Here is a 27370-nt window from a genome sequence, read left to right as displayed (position 1 = left end):
ACCTGCAAATGTAACCTGCAAAATGCAGAATATCCTTTACAGTTCTCTGCAGACACAGGACAGGACACATGCTCTCAGCCAGGTGGAGCCTGAGTCTATGAACTAAAGATTTCCGGTTTTGTTTTTTTGAATGGATATTATGTGGCCTCCTTCCAGACTTGGCAGAAATGCTATTCCAAAAGGGAAATGTAGTCAGGTGTTCTTGAAACAAATGAGAAAATTGCTACAAAATCACTGCTAAGATGGGGCATTAGCATACTGAGAGGATGGGGCATTAGCATACTGGGCTAATGGGACTTGAATAAACAGCATCTCACGTCTGCCCTTCATTTCCCAGTGCTGTAAGCGCCAAGGGTATTAGCATACAGGTAACAAAGAGAGAAGCAAGAAATGAGACACCACCACTACAGGGCTGCAGGTAGATACTCCCTCCCCCAACCTGGTAAAGATTAAGAAGATAATGAAAACAGGAAGGTTGCCCCTATCCTACTATGAGAAAAATGATGAAAGAGATGAGGAGGATCACAGGAGGGGAGGAGAAGAGGATCACACTTGCCCCTCTTTGGTAATAAGCCTCGGATTCTCGCTGGTACTGGGTGATGCACATTTGCTCCACCACTCGCTCCATCATCTTGATGTCAGTTTCGGTGAAGTTCTCCCCCTTGGTGGTGGTAGTGACCGTGTGCTGCTTGACTGTGATATTGACACAGTCATGCACAAAGGTGTTCTGGTTACTGTACTGATCCACTGGCCTGTAGTACACTTGGTTGGGGTAACGGTACATGTTTTCACGATAGTAACGGTCCTCATAGTCATTGCCAAAGTGTATAAGAGGCCTGCTCATGGCACTTCCCAGCATGTAGCCACCGAGGCCCCCTACCACTGCTCCAGCTGCAGCAGCTCCTGCCATATGCTTCATGTTGGTTTTTGGCTTACTGGGCTTGTTCCACTGACCGTGGGTGCCACCTTGACCCCAGCCTCCACCACCATGTGGCTGTCCCCAACCACCACCATGGGGCTGACCCCAGCCACCTCCATGAGGTTGGCCCCAGCCACCTCCATGGGGCTGACCCCAGCCACCTCCATGGGGCTGACCCCAGCCACCCCCTCCCTGAGGCGGATAGCGGTTGCCTCCAGGACTGCCCTGTCCTGGGTATCGGCTCCCCCCAGTGTTCCATCCTCCTCCAGGTTTTGGTCGCTTCTTGCAGAGGCCCACATCACTCCACATGGCCACAAAGAGAACCAGGATCCAACTGCCTATGTGGCTTTTCACCATGATGACTTATCTGCAAAATAAAGAGGGTGTCAGCATCATATGCCCATGTAAAAATCACTTAAAGTCTGCAGCATAATGTATGGCTGCATAGCAGTGGCATCAGCTATAAACGTTCTAGGTTATAAATGTTCTTCACATTCCATACATCTCACAAAAGTAATTGTAGGTAAAGTGTTAACATAACTCTTTCTCCTCTAAGGACAAAGTTGACCTTAAAATAATTTCTGGCTCTGTTTCCTAGTAACTTGATAAATGTAGGATGCCAGCAACATTGCTTATGATAAAAATAACCTCTGGTTGATACACTATATCATAAACTGGAAGAAATTATAAATATCTGGTAGGTTTACCATAGCTCTGAACTTCTTTAAAGTAGTGATTCTTACAACTGGGCTTGTTCTTGTGGGGACCCTAGAAGCTCTGCCTATTGGGTTGTTAATAAGGGATATTAGTTCTGGAACCTTCTGAACCCTGGCATGAACCTTGTGGAAGTGATTCTAATGTCCAGTTGGGAAGACCCCAAGGTAGGTGCTGAGATCATTAAATAATTTTCTGAATAGCTGGCTCATGTCCTCTTTCCTCATGCGGGAATGTAAGCCGGGAATGAGTCTCTTTTGTTTGCTGCTATCTTCTTAGTGGGCCAGGGCAGAGCCTGGCACAGAGAAGATACACAATAGATATCTGTTAAATGAAGGAATTAACATCTTCTAAACATACAAATGCCAACAAGAATTTTCTCATAGGAATTCTCAATACCATAATTTTTAGAAACAGGAAACAGGCAAGATACTGAGAGCAAATCTGTTGTTTATCTGGAACCCAGGATGATTTTGACATTGCTTAGGGATGCGAGAGTTGGACTATAAAGAAAGCTGAGTGCCGAAGAATTGATGCTTTTGAACTGTAGTGTTGGAGAAAACTCTAGAGAGTCCGTTGGACTGCAAGGAGATCAAACCAGTCTATCCTAAAGGATATCAGTCCTGAATATTTATTGGAAGGACTGATGCTGAAGCTGAAACTCCAATACTTTGTCCACCTGATGCGAAGAACTGACTCATTTGAAAAGACCCTGATGCTGGGAAAGACTGAAGGCAGGAGGAGAAGGGGACAACAGAGGATGAGATGGTTGGATGGTATCACCGACTCAATGGACATGAGCTTGAGTAAACTCCAGGAGTTGGCGATGGACAGGGAGGCCTGGCGTGCTGCAGTCCATGGGGTCGCAAAGAGTTGGACACAACAGAGTGCCTGAACTAAACTGAATACCTATCACTAAGAAAACTACCCTTAGCAGACTAGGAATAGGAAGAAACCTGCTTAACTTAATAAAGATTATATAACAGAAATGGTAAACATAATTAATAGATAATTTTTGAATGCAGTCCCTTTATGATCAGAAACAAAACAAGGACGTCCCTTGTCACAGGACTGGAGATCCTTCCAGTGCCATTATTGTTATTTTAGTCACTAAATTGTGTCCGACTCTTTTGTGACCCCATGGACTGTAGCTCTCCAGGCTCCTCTGTCCATGAGATTTCCCAGGCAAGAACACTGGAGTGGGTGGCCATTTCCTTCTTCAAGGGATCTTCCTGACCCAGGAATCAAACCTGCATCTCCTCATTGATAGGTGGATGTTATGGTCTTTACAGACTGGGACCTGGGGACTGGAGTTAATAAAAAGAAGGACGTGGGGGACCCAAGTCTCGAGTGAAATAAGGGTACTTTATTTGCAGAAACACATGCTTATATACCTTCAGTAAAGTGATTAGTCAGCCATTAAAAAGAATGAAATTCCACCAGTTACAACAAAATGGATAGTCCTTTAAGTAAAAGATCACTGAAGAGAGTCACTGAAGGGAGTCACTGAAGGGAATACAAGCAGGCGCTCTTTCCCATGATCTCAGTCCTGAGAACTACGTGCAGCTCTGCTTGTTCCTGTATTCCAGGAACTGATAAGGAACAGAGAGTCCTTGAGACAAGGCACACAAAGGAAGAAAACGCAACATATTGGATCCCTTAAAGTTGAACGTTCCCTGACAGGTGGATTCTTTAACACTGAGCCACTTGGGGAGCCCTCTTCCAATGCCATATGCAAGGACAAAGACTGGTGCATTAACTGTAAGAAAACAGCTCCAGCTGTCATTATTTGGAACTAATGTGATCATATACATAGAAAATTCAATACACTTGGCAGAGGTAACAGGAGACTCAACTAGAGTTCAGCAAGGCTATGGACTGGCTTATAAACATCAACAGCATTTCTCTACACCAGCAATAATTGACTAGAAAAAAATTAATAAATAAGATAGTGATAATTTCAACCCATACGGTAAAGTGGGCTTTCCTAATAGCTCAGTTGGTAGAGAAATCACCTGCAATGCAGGAGACCCCAGTTTGATTCCTGGGTCGGGAAGATCCACTGAAGAAGGGATAGGCTACCCACTCCAGTATTCTTGGGCTTCCCTTGTGGCTTACCTGGTAAAGAATCTGCCTGCAATGTGGGAGACCTGGGTTCGATCCCTGGGTTGGTAAGATCCCCTGGAGGAGGGAAAGGCTACCCACTCCAGTATTCTGGCCTAGAAAATTCCATGGACTGTATAGTCCATGGGGTCACAAAGAGTCAGATACAACTTTCACTTTCATACTGTAAAGTATCTACGATTGACTTAACTCAAGAGAAAGTAAGACTAGGGGAAAAAGAAATTGAACACTACTAAAGAATAAAGAAGATGATCTGTAAAAATCGAAAGGTCTCAGTTGGAACCACTTAGTATTATAAAGATGTCAATTTCCTACAAATGAACTTATGAATAATTATGACAATCAAAATTCTAGCTGGATTTTTTGAGGAATTCAATAAAGGATGAAGAAATATCCACAAATAACAAACTCAACCTTAAAAAGGAAAAGAGGTGAGAACCTACTGTTATCAAACATCAAATCCTAGTATAAAGTCATAGTAATAAATATGGTAACAACCTAGAAATGAACATACAGATCAAAGGAAGCAGAATAACAAGTTCAGAGATAAACCCACATACACTGACTTTAGTACAACGCTGGATAAATGATAAATTAACACAACAAATCAATGAGAAAGGAAGGTTTATTTAACAGAGACTTCTGGGAAACTGAAGGAAAATAAAACTAGGACCTTAATGCCACATGCAAAAGCAGGCTCTAAATGGATTAGAGATCTAACTGTGAAAGGTAAAAGTTTTATGAATTAAAAAACTGTGTGGGGATTCCCAGAGATGTTTTGCAAGACTGATGTCCTTTTTTACTTTACTTACTCATTGCCTCTCCCTCTCTATTCTTCCTTTTTACTTTATTTCCTCACTTCCCCTCATTTCTGTTCTATAAAGAACCTGGCATCCAGAACCAGAAGATGGTTATTTTGAGATGTTAGTCTGCCATCTTCTCGGTCAGCCAGCTTACCAGAATAAAGTCACATTCTTTCCCTCAACATCTCATCTCTGATTCACTGGCCTGTTGTTCACGGGGTAGAGCAAGCCTGGATTCGGTAACAAATTTGACTTGCTGCTTGTGTTTAGCCAGCTCCATTAGGGAATATTAGGGCAAGGCTCTAGCAGCTGCTGGGACCATTTGTGCTGAGGATCTCTCCTTCAAGATTCCCTGAAGTGGCATCAGTGGCCCCAGGGCCTGGCAGTTGAAGCAAAGAATCAACAAATTTCTACAAGTTGACAGACTCAATTTCATAGCATTAGTTCCTCATTCGATAGCTGGCTCATTTATTTGTGGTTTTGTGTGCCCTTTTCTATTACGAGTTGACAAACTTGATTTTGTAAGGTAAGTTGCTACGGTGTGCACACTGGGAACATATTCCCCTCTTAATTTGAGCTTTTCCTTTACAGGACGAGCCAATTTGGTTGGGGTACCCTGTTGGAGATGGGAATTGTTGTTGGACTCTACTTGAGTTGGAACCAGTTTATTGGGGAACTAGTTCTTTTGCGGGTAAGCCTACCCTAGTTGTGTGCTTGTTTTGTGCTATGTCATTTCAGTCGTGTCCTACTCTTTGTGACCTTATGAATAATAGAGTATACTGGAGTATAAGAATACTGGAGTATATCCAAAGGCATGGCAACCCACTCCAGTATTCTTGCCTGGAGAATCCCAAGGACAGAGGAGCCTGGCGGGACACAGTCCAAAGAGTTGCGAAGAGTCAGACACAACTGAAGTGGCTTAGCACGCATGCCTCCAGAGGGAGGGCACAAAACAAGCACACAGTTGGAATTAGTTCATTTGTTTTGTAGGGTAAATTTATTAACCTGAGCTGGGAACTGGTTCGTCTAGGTATTGGTGCTGGAATTTGTGTCATTTATGCTGGAATTTGCCTATTTTTGTGTGTGTTTTTGTGCTATCAAACTTAGATAAATGGGAAGTATTTCATCTGTCCTGAAGAAAAGTTCTTGGGGACATATATTAGATATGTTAAGATCAGAAGAGCAATGGGCCCTGAATGGCTCACAATTACACACTCTTGCAATTAGAAGTGTTTTGCAAAGGAGAGGAACACTCTGATAATACATGAAGAGGCTTGGGGACTCCCTTGGACTTGAGGCATCTGATTCTAATTTCCCTACAGGAGTCCTGGGTAACTTTGACAGTGGAGAGCTTCAGCTTCATCTTGGGGAGCACCCCCTGTGAAGGAAAACTCCGTTTATAAAGCATTTTGGACAAAGGTCACAGGTCTAATGAAACTGGGAAGTCATGTTAATGTGACTCTCTAGCTGGCTAGATTTTGGTTTATTCTGGTTACTTGGGTAACACACAGACATCTGATACTAATTGCTTGAACTAAAAGGAGAAGTACTTCCTTTAAGGTCTCCATCCTCTTCACACTCTCTCATTCCTTTCTCCTCAAACCCTCTGCAAACAAACTAACAGCTATGGAACTCTAGCTAGGGTTATTCTCTGGGGTGTTCTGAAGGCCTAATAGCCCACTGTGCCCCAGTAGCTGCCACCCAAGCAGGTCAGGGCTCTCCTTTCTTCCTTCTCCCTTAGGCTGAGTACCAGGCTAATTAATATTGTGAGGACATGGGTCAGGCACTTAAAAGCCATTAAGGTGCCTGTTGCTTGAAGTCTCTTGTGATAGGATAAGTGGGTAACAGAATGGACCAGGCTATTAGAGCATCTGACTCTGAAGGAGGAAACAGACAGAACAGGCTCCATCTTGAAAGCAGGACTCCATCTTGGGCCGCACTGTGGACTTTTGAGCTATATGCCTAGTATCTATGGAAATGACATACCAACTGGAAAACCAGACACCACCCTCCCACCCACCCCCCCGCCCCGGCCATGGAAGAGCCCCAGGGCTCATACCTAGACTCTCAGTAGCCTAAAAGAATACCTTAATTATCTGTGTAACTGAATAGAATCATACATTCTATTATGCTTACTGGGGTATGACCACAGGCCTATTGAAAATTGTCCACTGTTAACTACCTAGGCTTAAGGCATATGAATCACGGGTTAACTTTGATTATATCTTTCTTTTCCTTTGTTCAGACTAGTTTCAGGGAATTTGGGGAGGTGGGTTTGGGCACGTACACTTAGGATATATAAGGTTTTCACAAAAACTGGTTGGGGTCCTTGGCTAAGGAGACTGCCTTCGGCCTGCCAGTGTAATAAACTGCACTCTACTATCTGCATTGTCCTTCTGAGTGAGTTTGTTTCCTGGAACGTGTGGCTACAACAACTCCAGCAAGACAACTTCCGTGCACTGTGAGGCACACATTGGTTCAAGCAAAACACTGACCCATTCCCCCTGGCCACGACCTTCCTGGTAGGACTATGAGGTGGATTCCTCAGTCTGTCTTTCTTATCTTCACCTCTTTACCCCCTCAGTCCAGACTGATTTACAGGAGCCTAAATTGTTGCCTTTGTGTCTTCCCAAGAGCTAAGCTAAATGAGGAAAGGTAAAACTTTCCAACATAGGTAATGGGTATGTCAATCCTTCAGTATCATTGGCTGGATGGCATTATCAACTCGATGGACATGGGTTTGGGTGGACTCAGGGAGTTGGTGATGGACAGGGAGGCCTGGCGTGCTGTGGTTCATGGGGTCACAAAGAGTCGGACATGACTGAATTGAGTGTGGTTCCAAAAATAATCCAAATCCCATTAATCCTTTTACTACTCCCCAGACCTTCCCTGGTTATCTTAAGAGGCCTGTAAGTATTAAACAAAGGGGAAACAAAGTCATTTTAGGAAAAACTTGCCAGTATCTCTGAGGTGCAAATATCTTTGAGATGCAAATGTATTCTCAGGAACCCTCATTATGCTCTCTTTTTAACATGCAAATTTTAGAGAAGGTAATTTAGAAGTTGGCTTGGCCAAGATAATTAGAATTCCTAAGTACTTTTTCTGCAAATATTTAGCTATCTAGCCAAGTGAGCTTGACTTATTCCACCTATGAGAAACCCAATTTTAATTCAACCTCGAATGTAAACTGATGGGTTTTGCATTGCCTGACTCAGGACTGCCATCTTGAAATAAGAACTGAGGCCTCTCTGTTTGTGTGTTTGTATGTATCTTTGTCTTTGGATAACATTGCTGCAGTTGATTTGTAAAAGAGCTCTATTTAATTGGTTTAAGTAAAAGTAAGTGCTTACAAACGGAACAATTCTAAATACAATTAAGCTAAATGAGTTCCAGGTTCCCATGAACTGGGAAATATTTAGTATTAAATTATATTTGGTATTAATGGTTGTTTGTTGATACAATTTGTCAGCAAGGAAAGGGACTTGATGTGAAGAAACTTTTAAGGAAAGAAAACGCAAATGAAGCTAAGAGCTTTGAGTGAACTTTCAGAAATAATTATACTTTAGGATATCTCCAGATATTCAACAACTTGAAAGTTAAAATTGTGCTAAAATAAATTAAGTGATGGAAAGTTCATGAAACATGGACCCTGAAAAAGTAGTTTTGTACATGATCAGGATTAAGTTTAAAACAAATTGAATTGAATAAATGAATCTTGAAAGTAACCTGGTACAAAATAAATTTGGCTTTTCTCTCTGTTAAAAAAGACAAGTTTTCTGAAGATGTCTTTGGTAACAGATTATAAGTATTTCTGCCTTTTAAATAATCTGTTCTGTATTTGCCTTTGAAAGCTTTTATTGTTATTTTGGTTAAGTAAATAACTATTGTTTCACAGTGACCTATGATCCTGTTGTGTTTTAAAACATTTTTTCTTAATGCTCTTTTGACAAGACTTCCCAAATCAAATTACGCTAAAGTTCCTTTGATTTTTAGCTAACTCTGTGGTGCTTCAAAGGGCCCCTGAGACACACCAAAGGGAGATATTAAACTAATTAGATTCACTTGGTATGTTAAACTACATGGCAAGTGTTGTCCAATGAATAATAAATCTTATGCTGCTGCTGCTCCTAAGTCACTTCAGTCATGTCCGACTCTGTGCGACTCTATAGACGGCAGCCCACCAGGCTCCGCCGTCCCTGGGATTCTCCAGGCAAGAATACTGGAGTGGGTTGCCATTTCCTTCTCCAGTGCATGAAAGGGAAAAGTGAAAGTGAAGTCACTCAGTCGTGTCCGACTCCTAGCGACCCCATGGACTGTAGCCTACCAGACTCCTCCATCCATGGGATTTTCCAGGCAAGAGTACTGGAGGGGGGTGCCATTGCTTCTCCAATAAATCTCATATTATATGATAAATGATACCGATATTCTAGAGATTATATGGAGTTCCTAAAAATGTGATATGTCCTGGTAGAATATTATCAGTCATAACTCTAGTTCTATTACTTGAAAGTGTTGTATGTCACAGCACTAACCAGGTTACTTTGTCAATTGCATCATAATCAGATTTAAAGTGCCTTCTTAAGTCTTTTGTCATTACGGACAGTTACGGTTTCACTCTGTTGCCTCTGTAAAAATGACTCCTCTTCAAGAAGATTTATAAAAAGGACTTTCGGATAAATCCAAGTTTCTGACTTTTAGACCATAATGCTGAACTAGTAACACACTGAAGAATTCTAATGGGAAGCCTGATGGCTTCATAAAGCTGTTAAAAAAAAGTATTAGTTAAATAGGACTGAGTGAACTGATAAATTGTTATAATTTTTATGGTTTCTATCTAAAAATAACTGGTTTAAATCTGTGTTTTCCAGGTGTAAGGAAAACTTCCTTAACCTCTGACTTACAGTAACTTGGTAAATTATATCCTTTGTAAGCAAAAGTAAACTTAAATCTTTTTCTCTCTATCTGGTTGATCCTGCCAGTAGCATATGCTTGTCTCAAAGATTAAACTATGGCATGGCCGGTACAATGAAGCTGAAGATAGCTCATTAAATCAGTTATGGCTCCTTTGGTCACTAGATTATTGCAACTGGACTACAACTAGTTATACTAATCATTGTTTTACTTTGTTCTTTGTTTTTAAATTGTGCTTTGTATCTCCCTGTCTCACTATGTCAGTATCAGTGTTACTAGCTGCATTACTTATATTGTGACTAATTTATAAGATGGTTGTCTCTTGCAGTAACCAGTGTGTAATCAGGCCTCCAACAAAATTTCTACGGCTGAACATCTTGAGAAAATAGATCACATTTATAACATAAAATAATTATAATAGTGTGATCCTAGGTATGAGAAGAAGCAACAGTGGAAAATGTCTCCCGGATGATAATTAGACAGAATCCAGAGAATCTTTAATTATTCATGGGGGTCTAATCCAAAATTTAGCACCTGGAGTGGTACATCAAGAAGTTTTGCCTGATCTGGGATGAACCTCACAGCACCATGAAACAAAGTTTGATCGTGAAATGTCTCCCAAATATTGGTCAAATTCCTGACCAAGAAGGGAAGAACTGAGAAATGGAATCAACAACTGAAGCCCTCCAATGTGAGCTGGTGAACCCCAAGAAAACTCAGGAAGGAGAATACCTGCCATCTAGCAGTCATCAGATTGCAGCTACTCCCTATGGTGAACCTTGAGGAAACTCTTGAGAATACAGGATCACAGGCCCCAGACAGCTGAATTACATATCAAGGAACTAATTTTAATGAGCCCTGACTCTTGCATCTTCCCATACACAGAAAAGTGCAAAATTTCTTAACTTGAGGTACTGCCTCCTGGGTTTGAAGTCCAATATTTCTAAGTTGACAGGTATAAAGTAAACACTTTCCAAGGAGGAACAAAAGAAAACAAATCTCAATACTTGGAACACTGGCACCAAAGGCAGACACTCTCAGCAAGATTCATCTGCCAAACAGAAAGATCACTGCCCCCTTTTCCTACAAGATTGTCAAATGGGACTTGACAGTGGGGAACTGTTGCAGAGAAGAACCAATTCTGACTCTATGTTGGAACTGTTTCTTTGACTTGCTTTTTGTTGCTGTTGTTGTTATAATCATACATAATGGCCTGCCTCAGAAAACCCAGTACCTCTGCCTAACTGTTGGACTCAAGTGCCTTTGTTTAGCTCACAGGGAGATAATCTGACCCTTCCTACCTGTGAATGGTTGCAGGAAAGAAGAGATTAACACATTCCTTCCACACGCTGGCCATTTCTGGAGATGTCTTGCAAGACCTGGGTCTTTTTTACTTTACTTCCACATCGCCGCTCCCTCTCTAGTCTGCCTTTATTTCCTCATCTTCCTGCCATCTCTGTTCTGTAAAAGAACCTGGCATCTAGACACTGATACTTGTTTTGAGACATTAGTCTGCCATTTTCTCAAGCAGCCAGCTTTCCAAGTCAAGTCATATTCCTTGCCTCATAAAAAAAAAAAAAAAATCTGTGTGGGAGGGAGGGATTACCTTTCTATTCAATTATAAAAACTGACATTGAATCAATCATTAAACAAATATTTATGGAACAGCTAGTATGTACCAGTTTTTACATAGAAAACTTGACCATATATCATAAAAGAAATGGAGAAAAAAGTTAGTGTACAATAACTATTGATTACTTGAACAAATATTTATTACATGTCTTCTAATATTACTGTTCTGTGGCAGAGGACACAGTGGTAAGATATTTAGTTTGTGGGTTTGAGGACTACAGGGAGATAAGTGCCTGGAGCCTGAAACAGTACGAAGCCATTAAAGTGGCTTAGGAGAATCACATCACAGATTTTTTTTCTTTTTTTTAAGTTCATTCTTACTGTTGTGTAAAGAGACAATTTTGAGGGATAAGAAAGGAAATGGTGAGACCATTTAGAAAATGATTAAAGGAAGATGGTGGTGTGATCTGGGACTGTGACAAAGCAGCAAGGAGCTATGAAAAATGGGATGTATTTTGCAGAAAAAAACAATTAAGCTCTGACAGAGTGGACGAGAGAGTGCGAGTTCAGGTTTGTGGCTTTTGGAACTAGGCAGATGGTGGTGATGCCACCTAATGAAAATGAGAAAATTGATGGAGATCCAGGCTTGCGAGAAAAAATAAAGTTATAGTTTGGATATATTAATTTTGCTACATCTATGAGCCATTCAAGTGAGAGTATCAATTTAGGCAATTGTTACAAGAATCTGGAACTCTTACTCAGTGGAGATAAACATTTGGGCAGTTCACCTGAGACGTAGCATTAAGAGCCACAGGGAGTGAAGGGCTCACAATCTTAGCTACCCAACCTTCAGCAATATGGGTGCCAAAATCCAAAAGAAAATACCACCAAGTTGATTTTGATATTTTAGAAAAAGAATACACTGTGATCATGAAATCAATTAACCTATTCGTAGGTTAAGGAGAAAAAAAAGATTCTCTGATGTTGATGTTGCAAAGTTTTCAGTTAAAATCAAAGTTCTCACTTAAATTCAGGAATCAGTGCTTTCCTGACTTTTAAAGTTTAAGATGTTGAAAAAATTTCTATAGAACTAGAAGGTAATAACACAGCCCACACCCTATCTTAACAGAAAGAGGAAAAGCATTCTCATGAATGAGATTAACAAGACAAGAATGTAAGTGATTGCTGCTATTTTGGACTCCTATGGAGAAAGCCAGGTATGATTTTCTATCTGGAAAATCCAGGACAATCATCCAAAAATGCCCTCGAATAAATAAATGAGCTTATTTATTAGGGTGGCAGTTTTTGAATTCAACATATAGAAAAGAGTGAATATTCAAATTAGTTGTAATTACTTAGAAGATTCAGTGTGAAAAAAAAAATTCTACTCATTAATGGCAACAAAAAATTCAAACTAAGATTTAACCTTATAATAAATAGTAGAACTTAGATGAAAAAAGCTGGAAGACTGGGAAAAAAGAAAGACAGGCAAGGTTTATGGTTGGGAAAATCAAGATTGAAGATTTTGAAAGATACCAATTCAGCTCCAATTATTATTAAGTCAATACAATTTCAGTCCTAATTCAAAGAGGATTTTAAAGAATATAATGATACTCAAAATTAAGAAGACTGAAGAAATTACTGAACGGGAAGAAAATCTAGGGTACACTTGGCCTGCCAGGTATCAGAATGGATTGGAAAACTATAATAAATACGATCATGTGGCATTAGTGCATAAGCACAATGGCAGAGCGATGGAACGAGAGAGAAGGAACAACAACAAAAAAATCCATATATTGTCCCATTCATCTTATTCCCTTTTATACACGGGGATTGAGAATTAGAGCTGGTAGGAACTTACGTCCAGTGGTCATGTGCCAGGGGCCAAACTTGTGATACTCAAAATATGTTATACCCTTGAGACTTATTTAGCTAAACTGGAAACTGGCACCAAACAGTCCCTTTACCCCTCCTCACCCTGGGGAAATTTCCAATTTCTCATGAGCTAAGTGCAACTCACTTGTCATATTTTCATCTTTTGAGGTCACGGCCCCTTAAAAAGAGTCTAATGCAAGCTATACAAAAATTTACAAACCATTCTGAGGTGGAGGTTTTTCCACTGACACTGAGGCCTAGCCCTGGACTGAATAGGGCAAGTGGTCCCCAGTCTGGTCCATCCTCAGAGTGATGTGAAGAGCTTTAAGAAAAGCAACATTGCTAGAGTCTACACCAGGCCAACAGCCTGGGAGTATCTAGTGATGGGATTTAGGAATCTATAATAAGGCTTCCCAGGGAACTGCATCCCTAGCCAGTCTTTGGAGCTTGGTCTCGGGAAGAAAACATTTAACATTTATAATGTTTTGCATAAAAGGGAACACCTCCCTTGATGTGATCACACAATATTAGAACAGCAATAAGCAGAACATGGTTAGGAGAAAAAGGATGAACAAACTGAGAAAAAATTACCCCAACTGTAAGAACTGCTAAACATGCTATTCACTCAAAGATTATTTTGCTGTAGCCATCACAGCTTTAGAAACAGTCAGGTTTTGAATGTTTCATATGCAGCAGTTCACAGTTGATAAACTGGTTGCCTTGGAAAAGGAGAATGGAATAGGTAAGTTAAAACTACAGCTTAGAAAAACTGTTACCTCATAAAACCTTTTGTCTGTTGATAGTCACCTTCAGTGTTGATTTGGTGCAGAAATGTTAGGTTATTGCTTTTTTTATACTATTTTTAAAATGGCTGCTTCTTGCATAACTCAGAATGATTCTAGAGAAAGCTATGTCCCTTTCCTTGCATAATCAAGATGATTTTACAAGAAAGAGTGATATAATAGGTGTGAGTTATATATATAGATCCCAGTGGCCTCCAGAGCAAGGATTTGTGACCACAGCCTTCCAGTCCCTTATCTTCTGTGAAACAGTTGGGCACTTTCAACCATCACAAGACCAAAGAGATTCCACAGGGTACCTACATCTGCTGTGATTCAGCTCAAGTTGGATTTGTGTCTCTGGGAAGACTGATGCTTCGGCTTGGATGAAATTGTTCAGTTTTCAAATATATTCAGAAGTCCTTAAAAAAAAAAAGAAAAAACGGTAATTGATAAATAAATCTAAGAACTGATTCTTTCACAGAATAACTCAGTATATAAACCATTAAACCACTAATGAATCTACTCAATGAAAAAATATGACAGTATTTTTAAAAAAGAGACGACGCTGACTAAAATAAAGCAGCAAACATGACACTGAACTCTCCTTCTCCCATACACAGACAACTGTGGGTCCATTTTTTATTGAGATTTTCCACATATGCATCCATGTCTGAGTAATCTTACTTTGACCTGTCAGTTTTTTCCTGTATATCACAGAGAGGCTCTAAAACAATGACTTGTGACAGTTACACAATGTTCCTTTCAGTTAAAGTGCCATGATTTTCTTAGCTGCTGCCCTGCTATCTTATTAATACATTTAGGTTGTCTCTGGACCAGATCTAATTTTAGATCATTCTGAATTCTGTGGGTGCACGCAGCTTTACTTCTTCTTTCCTTGTTTCTTCCATTGCAGGTAAGTTCCAAGGAGTGGGGTTTCTGGGTCATGGCTTAAAGCATCACCAGACCGTTTTTCACAAATTTCATACAGATTCACAATGTTCCCCAGTGCAGTGTGACTAGGAAAAGAATAAAAGTATATATACTAAAGGTCAGTTTTACACAGTTAATCTTGGCAAACTCCCGAAGTAGGTATAATTTCCTCTTTTATGAATGGACAAAAGGAGGATGAGGAAATTAGGTAACTTCTCCCAAATTGTAAAATTAGCTGAAGAGCCATACTTCTAACTCCAAAGCCTTGCCACCTCCCATGATAACTGAATATGCAAATTTCTAGGTAACCTTCCAGTAGTGGTTGCTATTACCGTTGTTTTCACTAGTAGTTGTAAAATGATAATCTAGACTTGCTTTAATTTGCATTTTATTTCATAAATGATCGTTCATTTCACCATTTATCTTTTTATAATCTTGATATTTTTCTTTTACAAGTATGAAAAATTTGCATCAGATACAAATCATATACAAATCACATCCTAACTCTGCTTTCTTTCCTTTTCTGGTTCTTTTTCATTGTTAGAGCGCCTCAGTGTTTCCATAGGAAAACTGTTCCTTTTCATAGGTGAATTTTCAAATCTGAGCGAGTTGTTCATTTTTCCAGAGGTCTGACATTTTTATTCAATTTTCTGTTCCTATTTTTCTCTGACAATTTGTGAAAATTTTTAATCCTATTCTATGTGGAATCTTTTGCAAGGCAAGGTAACACTTCAAATGTTCAGCATTCGGGAAATTGCTTAATAAACCGTAATTGCGCGTAAGTACAAGAAAATAACTCGGCCGTGAGATGAGGATAACCAGGATCAGGGAAGTGAAACTGCTTTGTTGTTAAGAACCTGGAGACGAGGAAACTGAAAAACAAGACGCTGAGGGTGGTGGGCTTATGATTTTAAAAAAATCTATTTGAAAGATGGTAACGATAACCCTATATGCGAGACAGAATAAGAGACACAGATGCATGGAACAATTTTATGGACTCTGAGGGAGAAGGTGAGGGTGGGACGTTCTGGGAGAATAGCATTGAAACATGTATATTATCGTATGTGAAACAGAACACCATTCCATGTTCGATGCATGAGACAAGGGCTCAGGGCCGGGGCAATGGGATGACCCAGAGGGATGGGATGGGGAGGGAGGTGGGTGGGGGGTCCAGGAAGGGGAACACATGTAAACCCATGGCTGATTCATGTCAATGTATGGCAAAAACTATTACAATATTGTAAAGTAATTAGCCCCCAACTAAAATAAATAAATTTATAAAATAAAAAAAAAAATCTATTTGCTACATATGGTACCAAAAGAAAAGGGGGTAAAAAAAACGAAAAGGGACAGCAAAAAACGGACTTCTCGTTGTTCAATAATCAAAGGTGAAGGTGCCACCCCTACTGGCAGATGAGGGTGGTTCTCCGAGAAGCACCTGATCCCCTCCCCTCAGTCTCCAGAGGGCCGAGTTCCCTCCTTCCGGAGGGTCAGTCGAGACAGCGAAAAGCCTTTGCTTTTGGGTCCACCACATCTGAGCTCCCAGGAGACACTGCTCCCGGTACCTGGATTTCTCTGGCCTGGAGTGAGGGCCGGGTCGCCCATGACTCCCCCGGCCGAGGCCGAAGCCCAGGCCACGCCCGCCCGAGCCGATCCCCAGGGGGTTGCCTAGAGACCCACCCGCTGCGGCTACCCAGGTACCTCCCAGCCGCGCGATGGCAGGCAGGGCCGCCTCTCGGGAGGAGTTCGGCAGCAGCGGCTGGGGGCCCACGGACGCTCCGGGCCTCCTCACCGCCGAGGTCGGGCCCCGTGGGGCGCCCGCTTCCCCCACCCCCAATTCCGCGTCTCCTCTGGGCATCGGGAGGGCCCAGATCCTGGGGCTTCTCCCTTGTTCTTCTGAGCTCCCCAGCGGCTCCTCGGACCTGCGGCCCCTCTACCGGTGCGATTCGCCCATCCCACTCCCGCAGTGGACGAGCGTTGGGGGGGGGGGGGGAGGCCTAGATTCCTACACACCACCCACATCCCTCGGGAGGGGGACCAGCCAGCTGCGGCCCCCGCCCACGTTCCGAGCAAATGGAGCTCTCCTAACCAGGAGGGCAAAGCCGAGCGGCGGCTGCCAAAAACCAACAAGCACGCTAAACAGGCCAGACGTTCCCCGCGCCCGCCGGAAGCCCCCAGTCCTCCTCACTGTCAAGGTCTGCCTCCCACCCAATCCGATCCGGCTGGGTGCCCCGAGGCCCCGGCCGCCAGGCCCGGGGTTGGGCGGCCTCCGCTGGGGGTTTAAAGGACTACGTGGCTGTTTACCTGCCTCTGCGAGAGAGAAGACGCTCTCAGCTCTGCGGCTGTCAGCAACTGGCAACTGGGGCGGGTGAGTCGCCCGGCAGAGGAGGCGGCGCAGGGGCGGGGAGGCGACGGCGCGCGCACGCTCAGGCGCATCCGCTGCCGCGCCCGGGGTTTACCGGCAGACTCCGGAATCTAAGTCCCTGGGAAAAACGAGTTGAGACTAGCTTAAATGCTAACATCAGCTAATATCGCCTCCCTGGCCCATCACTCCCTGAAATTGCTTGTTGACGATAAAAATCATCTTTAACGGAAAAATCGGCCAAAGCCCCAGCTTTTCGTTACGTAATGGAGAAAATGACAGATTAGGGAATGAGAAAGCAATTTCTGGAACTTTGCTAACCAGAAGTTTCTAAAAAGGACAAAAATTCTACTACCCTGGATTGAGTCCAATGTTTGTGAATTTTCAGATTAAAATTTGAGGCCTCGAAAGGATATTAGCCGTCACCTGCCGTCCTTTACTCAGTTCCTGCTCATTATCTACAAAATAAATGATTTAGATTATGATATTCTTAAGTGAGGGAAATGCACTCCATTTAACAAGTCCATTCTGCACATTACCTGAGGTTTCTTGTGTAAAACACGGTGTGTTCTTGATCATTATTACTGCCAAAATTTTACGTAGGGGTTTGTCTCATGTGAAGGATGGCAAGGGATAGAAGACAGATGTTAGGGTTAGCGGGCTCATATACATCATTACCCAAATTTGGGCACTTTTGAGAGTACCAATATTAATTATGCCGGATCAATGGGTATAAACCTGGGAAAAATGAGATATCTAGTCCCCTTGTTATGGGCAAGAGGCTCCACTAAGCTTGCAAGGAAAGAGGTTTTTTTAAATATTGAGACACCAAGTAGGTTAAATATCTCAGGGTGGATCTCTCAAATAGGATGGGGACAAGTGAGGGAGGGGAGAGGCCAGGACAATTGTGTAGAATGAGGTGATGTGTATATGAATGTGGATGGGGGCCTGAAAGTTCTGCTGGGAAAGAGAAAAGAGAGGTCTATAAAATATGACGATGGGATAAAGATGATTCAGTAACAGAAATGGATTGTGGCCAGTTAGAAATGAGTATTAGGCAGCAATGCCAGGGCTGTTTTCTATCCAGTCAGTCTTACATAATGATTAAGTTGACAGTACTTTTAGAGCCTTACCTTCTTTCCTCAGAGATTGTTTATTGTGAGGTGCGTTTGGGGCAGTGAAGCATCTCTTTGAGTCTTGAGCTGGGTGGAGCTGGGAGTGAGTGACCAGATCAGGCTGGGCAAGGGACTGACTTTCCCCTGCCAGGAGGGGCAATGTAAAGCTCATTTGCTACAGATGAGTCGCTTCAGTCGTGTCCGACTCTGTGCGACCCCATAGACGGCAGCCCACCAGGCTCCCCCGTCCCTGGGATTCTCCAGGCAAGAACACTGGAGTGGGTTGCCATTTCCTTCGTTTAGAAGATGCCAAAACTCAGCCTTTTTCCTCAAAAGAATCCGATGTCAACTGGCTGAATGCTTTCCTTCCCTCCCCCAACCAAGAAAATGCTCAAAAGGCAATATAGTTCATGAGGGTTTGAGGGAACCAAATGACATTGCCTTTTGTCCTATTCTGGCTATTGTTGCCATGTAGCAACTACTCCAAAACTTAATGGTTTAAAGAAACCACCATTTTATTATGCCCATGAATTGTGTAGGCCAAAGAGTTGGACAGGCACAATGGGGACTTGACTCTGCCCCGTGACGTCTAAGGCTGCTGTTGGGAAGACTCAGTGTCTGAGATTGACTTGATAGCTAGGAGTTGGAATCAGTTCAGTCACTTGCATGGCTGGCACCTGGGCTGGGAGGACTTAAAAATCAGGTGTACTGATTGAAGTGCCTTCACATGACTTCCCCACGTGGCCTGGCCTCCTCCCAGCATAGTAGTCTCAAGTTTGATGAGCTTCTTACCTGGCTTAAGAAGTCCCAAGAGGACCCAAGTGTGAGACTTTCAGTAAACAACATGGAAGCTGCATTGCCACTTCTCACATAGTCTCAAAAGTCACATAACGTCACTTTTCACTATACGCTCTCGACCAAAGTAGTCGTATGCTCATCCAGATTCAAGGGCAGGAATCATGGACCCCACCTCTCAATGGGAAGAGTATCAAAGAACTTGTGGCCATTTTTGAAAACTGCCATTATGGAATTATAGATTCTTAGGGGCTTTCATTGGCCTCATGAACAGCATCACGTTGGTCAGCCCACAGGAGAAAGCTTTTGCAAATGGCCCTACATCATTCCTCATCTCAGTCTCTACCATCACCACAACTACTGTATCCCATTATATACAAGGAAGGCCACTTTCTGAACTGAATGACAAGCATGTTTGAGAGTTTGTCCTCTGAGGCCTGGCTGTGCTGAGGTTATGGCACCATGAAGACATTCTTTGAAAGTCTCCCTTCACATCTCCCATGTCCTGGCTCAAAGTTACCTGTCAACATCACATAGATCCTCCTCAGCAAACATGGAGAAGCTAAAGAAGTCAAACTCTAAGTTTATCCTATTTTCAAAAGAAGAATTATTTCGTTCAGCAAATAATTTATAGAGAACCTAGTGTGAATTAGATAGTTATAGTTTCTGACCTTAGACAACAAAGGGAATACAGGAAGCCACAAGAAAATGACCAGGTCATGCAGGGCCTAACAGCCAATGACCAGGTCTTTAGATTTTAATTAAATGTGATAGGAAGCCCTTGAAGATTTAAGCAGGGTGGTGATGTAACCTGATTTCAAAGACCATTCTGATTGTTGTGTGGGGCCTGAGGGGCAATGGTGGGGCTTGGTGGTAGAGGAGGAATTCTGAAATGGTGAGAAATGGAGGAAGATCAAGTTTTAGAGAAGTTTCTTCCATTTTGGGTATGTTGAATTTTAGTTTTATTTGAATTTTATATTGGAAGGGTTGGTGCTGAAGTTGTGCATTTAGAAATTGTCAGTAAAAATCTGCCTGCATTACAGGAGACCCGGGTTTGATCCCTTGGTCAGGAAGATCCCCTGGAAAAGGAAATGGCAGCCACTATTCTTGCCTGGGAAATCCCATGGACAGAGGAGCCTGGTGGACTAGAGCCCATGGGGTTGCAAAGAGTTGGGCATGACTGAGGTGACTAAACCACCACCAGTATTTAGATGATTTTCAAAGTTGTGGGCTTGGATGATAACACAAGAGAGAAAGTGTAGCCAGAGGAAAGAAGAGGAATCAGGACTGAATGGTAAGAAACTCAGACAGTTTTAGATCATGGTTCTTAGCTTTCAGTGTACATCACCTGGGGTCTAGATAAAACACAGATTCCTGGGCCCACCCTCAGTTCAATTCAGTTCAGTCGCTCAGTCGTGTCCGACTCTTTGCGACCCCATGAACCACAGCACACCAGGCCTCCCTGTCCATCACCAACTCCCAGAGTCCACCCAAACCCATGTCCATCAAGTCAGTGATGCCATCCAACCATCTCATCCTCTGTCGTCCCCTTCTTCTCCTGCCCTCAATCTTTCCCAGCATCAGAGTCTTTTCAAATGAGTCAGCTCTTTGCATCAGGTGGCCAAAGTATAGAAGTTTCAGCTTCAACATCAGTCCTTCCAATGAACACCAGGACTGATCTCCTTTAGGATGAACTGGTTGGATCTCCTTACAGTCCAAGGGACTCTCAAGAGTCTTCTCCAACACCACAGTTCAAAAGCATCAATTCTTCGGCTCTCAGCTTTCTTTAGAGTCCAACTCTCACATCCATACATGACTACTGGAAAAATCATAGCCTTGACTAGACAGACCTTTGTTGGCAAAGTAATGTCTCTGCTTTTTAATATGCTGTCTAGGTTGGTCATAACTTTCCTTCCAAGGAGTAAGCGTCTTTTAATTTCATGACTGCAGTCACCATCTTCAGTGATTTTGGAGCCCAGAAAAATAAAGTCTGACACTGTTTCCACTGTTTCCCCATCTATCTGCCATGAAGTGATGGGACCGGATGCCATGATCTTAGTTTTCTGAATGTTGAGCTTTAAGCCAACTTTTTCACTCTCCTCTTTCACTTTCATCAAGAGGCTCTTTAGTTCTTCTTCACTTTCTGCCATAAGGGTGGTGTCATCTGCATAGAGGTTATTGATGTTTCTCCTGGCAATCTTGATTCCAGCTTGTGCTTCATCCAGCCCAGTGTTTCTCATGATGTACTCTGCATATAAGTTAAATAAACAGGGTGACAATATACAGCCTTGACATACTCCTTTTCTTATTTGGAACCAGTCTGTTGTTCCATGTCCAGTTCTAACTGTTGCTTCCTGACCTTCATACAGGTTTCTCAAGAGGCAGGTTAGGTGGTCTGGTATTCCCACCTCTTTCAGAATTTTCCACAGTTTATTGTGATCCACATAGTCAAAGGCTTTGGCATAGTCAATAAACCAGAAATAGATGTTTTTCTGGAACCCTCTTGCTTTTTTGATGATCCAGCGGATGTTGGCAATTTGATCTCTGGTTCCTCTGCCTTTTCTAAAACCAGCTTGAACATCTGGAAGTTCACGGTTCATGTATTACTGAAGCCTGTCTTGGAGAATTTTAAAAATTACTTTACTAGATTGTGAGATGAGTGCAATTGTGTGGTAGTTTGAGCATTCTTTGGCATTGCCTTTCTTTGGGATTGGAATGAAAACTGACCTTGTCCAGTCCTGTGGCCACTGCTGAGTTTTCCATATTTGCTGGCATATTGAGTGCAGCACTTTCACAGCATCATCTTTCAGGATTTGAAATAGCTCAACTGGAATTCCATCACCTCCACTAGCTTTGTTCATAGTGATGCTTTCTAAGGCCCACTTGACTTCACATTCTAGGATGTCTGGCTTTAGGTGAGTGATCACACCATTATCTAGGTCATGAAGATCTTTTTCTTACACTTCATTTGCCTCTTCTTTACGACCGCAGCTCTGCTTAGGTATGTGCGTTTTGAGAAAGCACAGGCGTTTGCTTATTAATGTTGCAAAGTCACCTAACAGTGTAATTCCACCCACTCAGGGTAACAACAGGTATGGCAGAAGCACTCACAGAACACTCTTCCATGAACTCTTTTCTAAGTGAATGATACAGTGTGTTATAGGAGTGTCTTTGCACAGATCTGAAGCTGTGGGGAAACGTTTCTCTGAACCTAGAACTCAGGGCCTGAAATGAAAGCAGCATTTGCGCCTAACAAACATGGAATGCTCGCAATCTCCAGCCTAACAGAACAGCTCACAGGGCATATTTCCCTTCTTTAGGACCAGAAGTTGGCTTGCCACTTCATGATGGAAAGTTTCTAACAGTACTGTTTTAGCTTATCCATGCAAAAAGAGATTCTGCCTAGGATTCGGACTCTAATGGCAGAAGCAGCACTTCTTTGTGTGAGTGCAGCGTGGTTTCAGTCCTAAGCCTGAAAGAGATGCACTTAGGCCTGAAATGAAATCATGGCCTGAAATGAAAGCAGCATTTGTTACTTATGAACTTGGAATACTTACAATCTCCAGCCTGATGGAAAAGTTCATGGGGTCATTTTTCTCTTCTTTAGGACCACAAGTCTACTTGCCACTTTTTGATGGGAAGTCCTTTGGCAGTACAGTTTTAGCTAATCAGTGGAAAAACAGATACAAACATCAACATTCACAGAGAGCACTTTGTGTCCTAGGAATGCGTTTACACAGCTTTGAATCTTCAAGGAGACGTCTTGTTGTGTACCTAGGAATAGGGTCTGACTTCCCCTTGGGAAACTGTAGTTGCAGCAACCCACCTGCCAGAAAAACACAACAGGCTCATTCTGCTCTTCCATTTCAGAACAACTTTGGTTAAGTAGTTGATTTTTCAGTGAATCTGGCAGGCTTCCCTGGTGGCTCAGAGGGTAAAGCATCTGCCTGCAACGTGGGTGACCTGGGTTGGATCCTTGGATCAGGAAGATCCCTTGAGAATTAAATGGCAAGCCACTCCAGTAGTCTTGCCTGAAAAATTCCATGGATGGAGGAGCCTGGTAAGCTACAGTCCATGGGATTGCAGAGTTGCAATGACTGAACAACTTTACTTCTCATGAAGCAGGCGGCTTGACACTTCTGGCTGCAAGGTCACCTGACAGTACTTTTCACCTCTTCAGGGTAAAAACAGGCCTGACCATCCACATTCCCAGAGTACTCTCCACTGCTATCTTTGTTCCACAAATGGTACAGAGTTTGTACACTAGGAGTGTCTTTACACATCTCTAAATGTGCAGGGAAATGTGTTATCCTGAAGCTGCAAATAAGGTAATATGGCAAAGTCAGTATATTCCTCCCCTTAAAGCTGGGTAGTTGCAGCCACCAATCAGCTAGGAAGAAACGCAGTGGCTCGTTTGTCTGGGCATTATGACAACAGCTTTGGGCCATTATGAGTCTTCTGAAAGGAAATTGCAGCTTGGCACTTCTTACTGGGAAGTCATCACCCAGTCCAGTTTCACTGAATTAGGCTGCTGATAACAGGTATGGCAGTCAACACTCTGAGAACACTCCCCACAGATCTCTTTACTCATGGATTGGTGCAGTCTGTCCTTGGGTCTCTTACACAGCTTTCTAATGACAGGGACATTTGTTTGGTTCATGTGGGATTTTTAGCCTAATGGCAGAAGCAGTATTTCTTCGTTTGACCACAGGGTAATCGCAGTCTTAAGCCTGAAAGAAATGCACATGGGTTCATTTTCCACTTCCTTACCAAGGCAGTTTTGCTAAAGTGTCTGTTTTTTTTCTGAAAGCACAGGCTCTAGCTTATTAATGCTACAAAGTCACCTGACAGTGTAATTCTTCCCACTCAGGGTAACAACTGGTATGCCAGAAGCACTCACAGAACACTCTTCCCTGGTCTCTTGTCTAAGGGAATGATACAGTGTGTTCTAGGAGTGTTTTGCACAGATCTGAAGCTGTGGGTAAATATTTCTCTGAACCTAGAACTCAGGGCCTGAAATGAAAGCAACATTTGTGCCTAAGGAACCTGGAATAACTGCAATCTCCAGACTGACGGAAAACACATGGCATTATTTTTCCCTTCTTTAGACCACAAGTCTCATCAAGGACTTGTGTTTTCTGAGAGAAACATTCTGCTTACCACTTCTTGATTGGAGTCCACTGACAGTACAGTTTTAGCTGATCATTGTAAGTTCAGTTCAGTCGCTCAGTCGTGTCTGACTCCTTGCAACCCCATGAATAGCAGCATGCCAGGCCTCCCTGTCCATCACCAACTCCCGGAGTCTACCCAAACCCATGTCCATCGAGTTGGTGATGCCATCCAACCATCTCATCCTCTGTCGTCCCCTTCTCCTCCTGCCCCCAATCCTACCCAGCATTAGGGTCTTTTCCAATGAGTCAACTCTTCGCATGAGGTGGCCAAAGTATTGGAGTTTCAGCTTCAACATCAATCCTTCCAATGAACACCCAGGATTGATCTCCTTTAGGATGGATTGATTGGATCTCCTTGCAGTCCAAGGGATCATTGTAAAAACAGATGGAAAAGTCAACATTCACAGATAGCCCATTGTGTCCTAGGAATGGATTTACACAGCTTTGAAACTATAGGTCAATGTCGTTTTGTGCACATGGAATTGGGGACTGATGTGCCAAAGCATTCGTTTCCCCTTGTGACCCTGTGTAGTTAGAGCATACCACCTGCCAGAGAAATACAACAGGCTCATTCTGCTCTTCCATTCCAGAACAGCTTTGGTTAAGTCAGTGGATTTTCAATGAATCCAGCTGGATTCCCTGGTGACCCAGAGGGTAAAACATCTGCCTGCAACATCAAAGACCCAGGTGTGATCCCTGGGTCAGGAATATCTCCTGGAAAAGGAAATGGCAAGCCATACCAGTACTTCTTGCCTGGAAAATTCCGTCGAAAAAGGAGCCTGGTAAGCTACGTTGCATGGGAGTGCAAAGAGTCACATACAACTGAGCAACTTCACTTCTCATGAAGCAGGTGGCTTGCCACTTCTGGCTGCGAGGTCACCTGATATTACTTCTCACCTCATCAGGTTAAAAACAGACCTGAACATCCAGATTCACAGAGCACTCTCCACCGCTATCTTTGATCCACAAATGGTACAGAGTTTGTACACTAGGAGTGTCTTTACACAGCTCTAAATGTGCAGGGAAATGTGTTATCCTGAAGCTACAAATAAGGTAATATGGCAAAGTCAGTATATTCCTCCCCTTAAAGCTGGATAGTTGCAGCCACCAATCAGCTAGGAAGAAACGCAGTGGCTCATTTGTCTGGGCATTATGACAACAGCTTTGGGCCATTATGAGTCTTCTGAAATGAAATTGCACCTTGGCACTTCTTACTGGGAAGTCATCACCCAGTCCAGTTTCACCAAATTAGGCTGCTGATAACAGGTATGGCAGTCAACACTTCCAGAACACTGCCTACTGAACTCTCAGAACACTCCCCACTGAACTCTACTCGTGGTATGGTGCAGTCTGGCCTGGGCTCGCTTATACAGCCTTCTAACGACAGGGGGATTTATTTTTGTTCATATGGGATTTGGAGCCTAATGGCAGAAGCAGCACTTCTTCATGTAACTGCAGGGTGGTTGCAGTCTTAAGCCTGAAAGAAATGCACACGGGTTGATTTGCCTGTTCCTTACGACCACAGCTTTAGTATCTGCCTTTTCTGAAAGCACAGACACTTGCTTATAATGCTACAAAGTCACCTGACAGTGTAATTCCACCCACTCAGGGTAACAATTATGGCAGAACCACTCACAGAACATTCTTCACTGAAGTCATCTCTAAGAAATTGTACAGTGTGTTCTTGGAACCTTGGCACAGCTCTGAACCTGTTTGGAAACGTTTCTCTGAACGTAGAACTCGGGACCTGAAGAGAAAGCAGTATTTTCACCTAACGAACCTGCAATACTTGCAATGTCCAGCCTGATGGTAAAGCACACGGGGTCATTTTCCCCTTCTTTAGGACTGAAGTCTCATCAAGTACTTCTGTTACTTGAGAGAAACACTCGGCTTGCCACTTCTTGATGGGAAGTCCTCTGACAGTACTGTTTTCGCTGAATAGGGTAAGAACATTCAACATTCACGGAGAGCACGTTGTGTCCTAGGAATGCATTTACACAGCTTTAAAACTGCAGGGAGACAACTTTTTGTGAACCTGGAATTGGGATCGGACTTCCCAAAGCAGTCATTTCCCCTTGTGAACCTGTGTAGTTGCAGAAAAACACAACAGGCTCATTCTACTCTTCAAATCCAGAACAACTTCGGGTAAATAGTTGAGTTTTCAATGAATCTGGTGGGTTTCCCTGGTAGCTCAGAGGGTAAAGGATCTACCCGCAATGTGGGAGACCTGGGTTCGATACCCGGGTCGCGAAGATCCCCTGGAGAAAGAATTGGCAACCCACTTTAGTACTCTTGCCTGGAAAATTCCATGGACAGAAGACCTCCATAGGCTACAGTCCATGGGATCGCAAAGAGTTGCACATGAATGAGCAGCTTCACTTCTATGAGACAGGCAGTTTGCCACTTCTTGCTGTGAGGTCACCTGACAGTATGTTTCACCTATGCAGGGTGAAAACAGGCCTGGCCATCCACATTCATAGAGCACTCTCCACTGCTATCTATGCTCCTCAAACGGTACGGTGTTTGTACACTAGGAGTGTCTTTGCTGCTGCTAAGTCGCTTCAGTCGTGTCCGACTCTGTGCGACCCCACCAGGTTCCGCCGTCCCTGGGATTCTCCAGGCAAGAATACTGGAGTGGGTTGCCATTTCCTTCTCCAGTGCATGAAAGGGAAAAGTGAAAGTGAAGTCGCTCAGTCGTGTCCGACTCTTAGCGACACCATGGACTGTAGCCTACCAGGCTCCTCCATCCATGGGATTTTCCAGGCAAGAGTACTGGGGTGGGGTGCCATTGCCTTCTCCGAGGAATGTCTTTACCCAGCTCTAAATGTACAGGAAACATGTTATGTTGAGGCTGGAATCAAAGTAATATGGTAAAATCTATATAATCCTCCTGGGAAAGGTGGATAGTTGCAGCCTCCAACCAGCCATGAAGAAACACACTGGGTCATTTGTCTGTACATTATGACAACAACTTTGGTCCATTATTTGAGTTTTCTGAAAGGAACTTGCTACTTGCTACTTCTCATTGGGAAGTCATCACCCAGTCCATTTTTCACCCAATTAGGCTGCTGGCGACAACAGCCAGGTGGTTGTTGTAGGCTGGTAGTCAACACTCCCAGAACACTCCCCACTGAATGCGGGATCCCACGTGCAGGGTCTGGGGGCTGGGTTAGCCTAGCAGACTATGAATGTGTGACTCCAGGTACATTGTCTGGAGAAGAGTGTCACCCTGAAGACTGTGGACCTGTGACCACAGCTACAGGTTCAGGAGGTGGTCACCGTGGAAACTCTGGACAT

The 27370-nt window shown here is 43.0% G+C and overlaps 2 protein-coding genes across 4 annotated transcripts; one reads left to right on the top strand and one right to left on the bottom strand.

The window, feature by feature from the left end:
• Nucleotides 1–386: 386 nt before the first annotated feature.
• Nucleotides 387–16984, bottom strand: PRNP (prion protein (Kanno blood group)). Of its 2 annotated transcripts, none has more exons than XM_081560751.1 (3): nt 16935–16984; nt 14022–14119; nt 387–1286 (listed from the first exon to the last, which is right to left on the bottom strand). In XM_081560751.1, the coding sequence occupies exon 3, from the start codon at nt 1274–1276 to the stop codon at nt 482–484; it is 795 nt and encodes a 264-aa protein (XP_081416877.1). In that variant the 5' UTR covers nt 1277–1286; nt 14022–14119; nt 16935–16984; the 3' UTR covers nt 387–481. The 2 variants fall into 2 exon arrangements, with proteins under 2 accessions (XP_081416877.1, XP_081416878.1); XM_081560752.1 differs by having other exon boundaries at nt 16939–16984.
• LOC145533418 (uncharacterized) lies at nt 11400–17477 on the top strand. Of its 2 annotated transcripts, XR_014074054.1 has the most exons (3): nt 16197–16327; nt 16774–16998; nt 17381–17477. XR_014074054.1 is itself a non-coding variant. In XM_081560753.1 (2 exons), the coding sequence occupies exons 1-2, from the start codon at nt 16346–16348 to the stop codon at nt 17409–17411; spliced, it is 684 nt and encodes a 227-aa protein (XP_081416879.1). In that variant the 5' UTR covers nt 11400–16345; the 3' UTR covers nt 17412–17477. The 2 variants fall into 2 exon arrangements, 1 of the variants encoding a protein (XP_081416879.1); XM_081560753.1 differs by having other exon boundaries at nt 11400–16998.
• Nucleotides 17478–27370: the final 9893 nt, after the last annotated feature.

The sequence above is a fragment of the Giraffa tippelskirchi genome, chromosome 13 (genome assembly GCF_054371585.1).
Source record: "Giraffa tippelskirchi isolate mGirTip1 chromosome 13, T2T-mGirTip1v1.2.pri, whole genome shotgun sequence".
NCBI lineage: Eukaryota > Metazoa > Chordata > Mammalia > Artiodactyla > Giraffidae > Giraffa > Giraffa tippelskirchi.
This window is presented reverse-complemented; position numbering and strand designations above follow the sequence as displayed.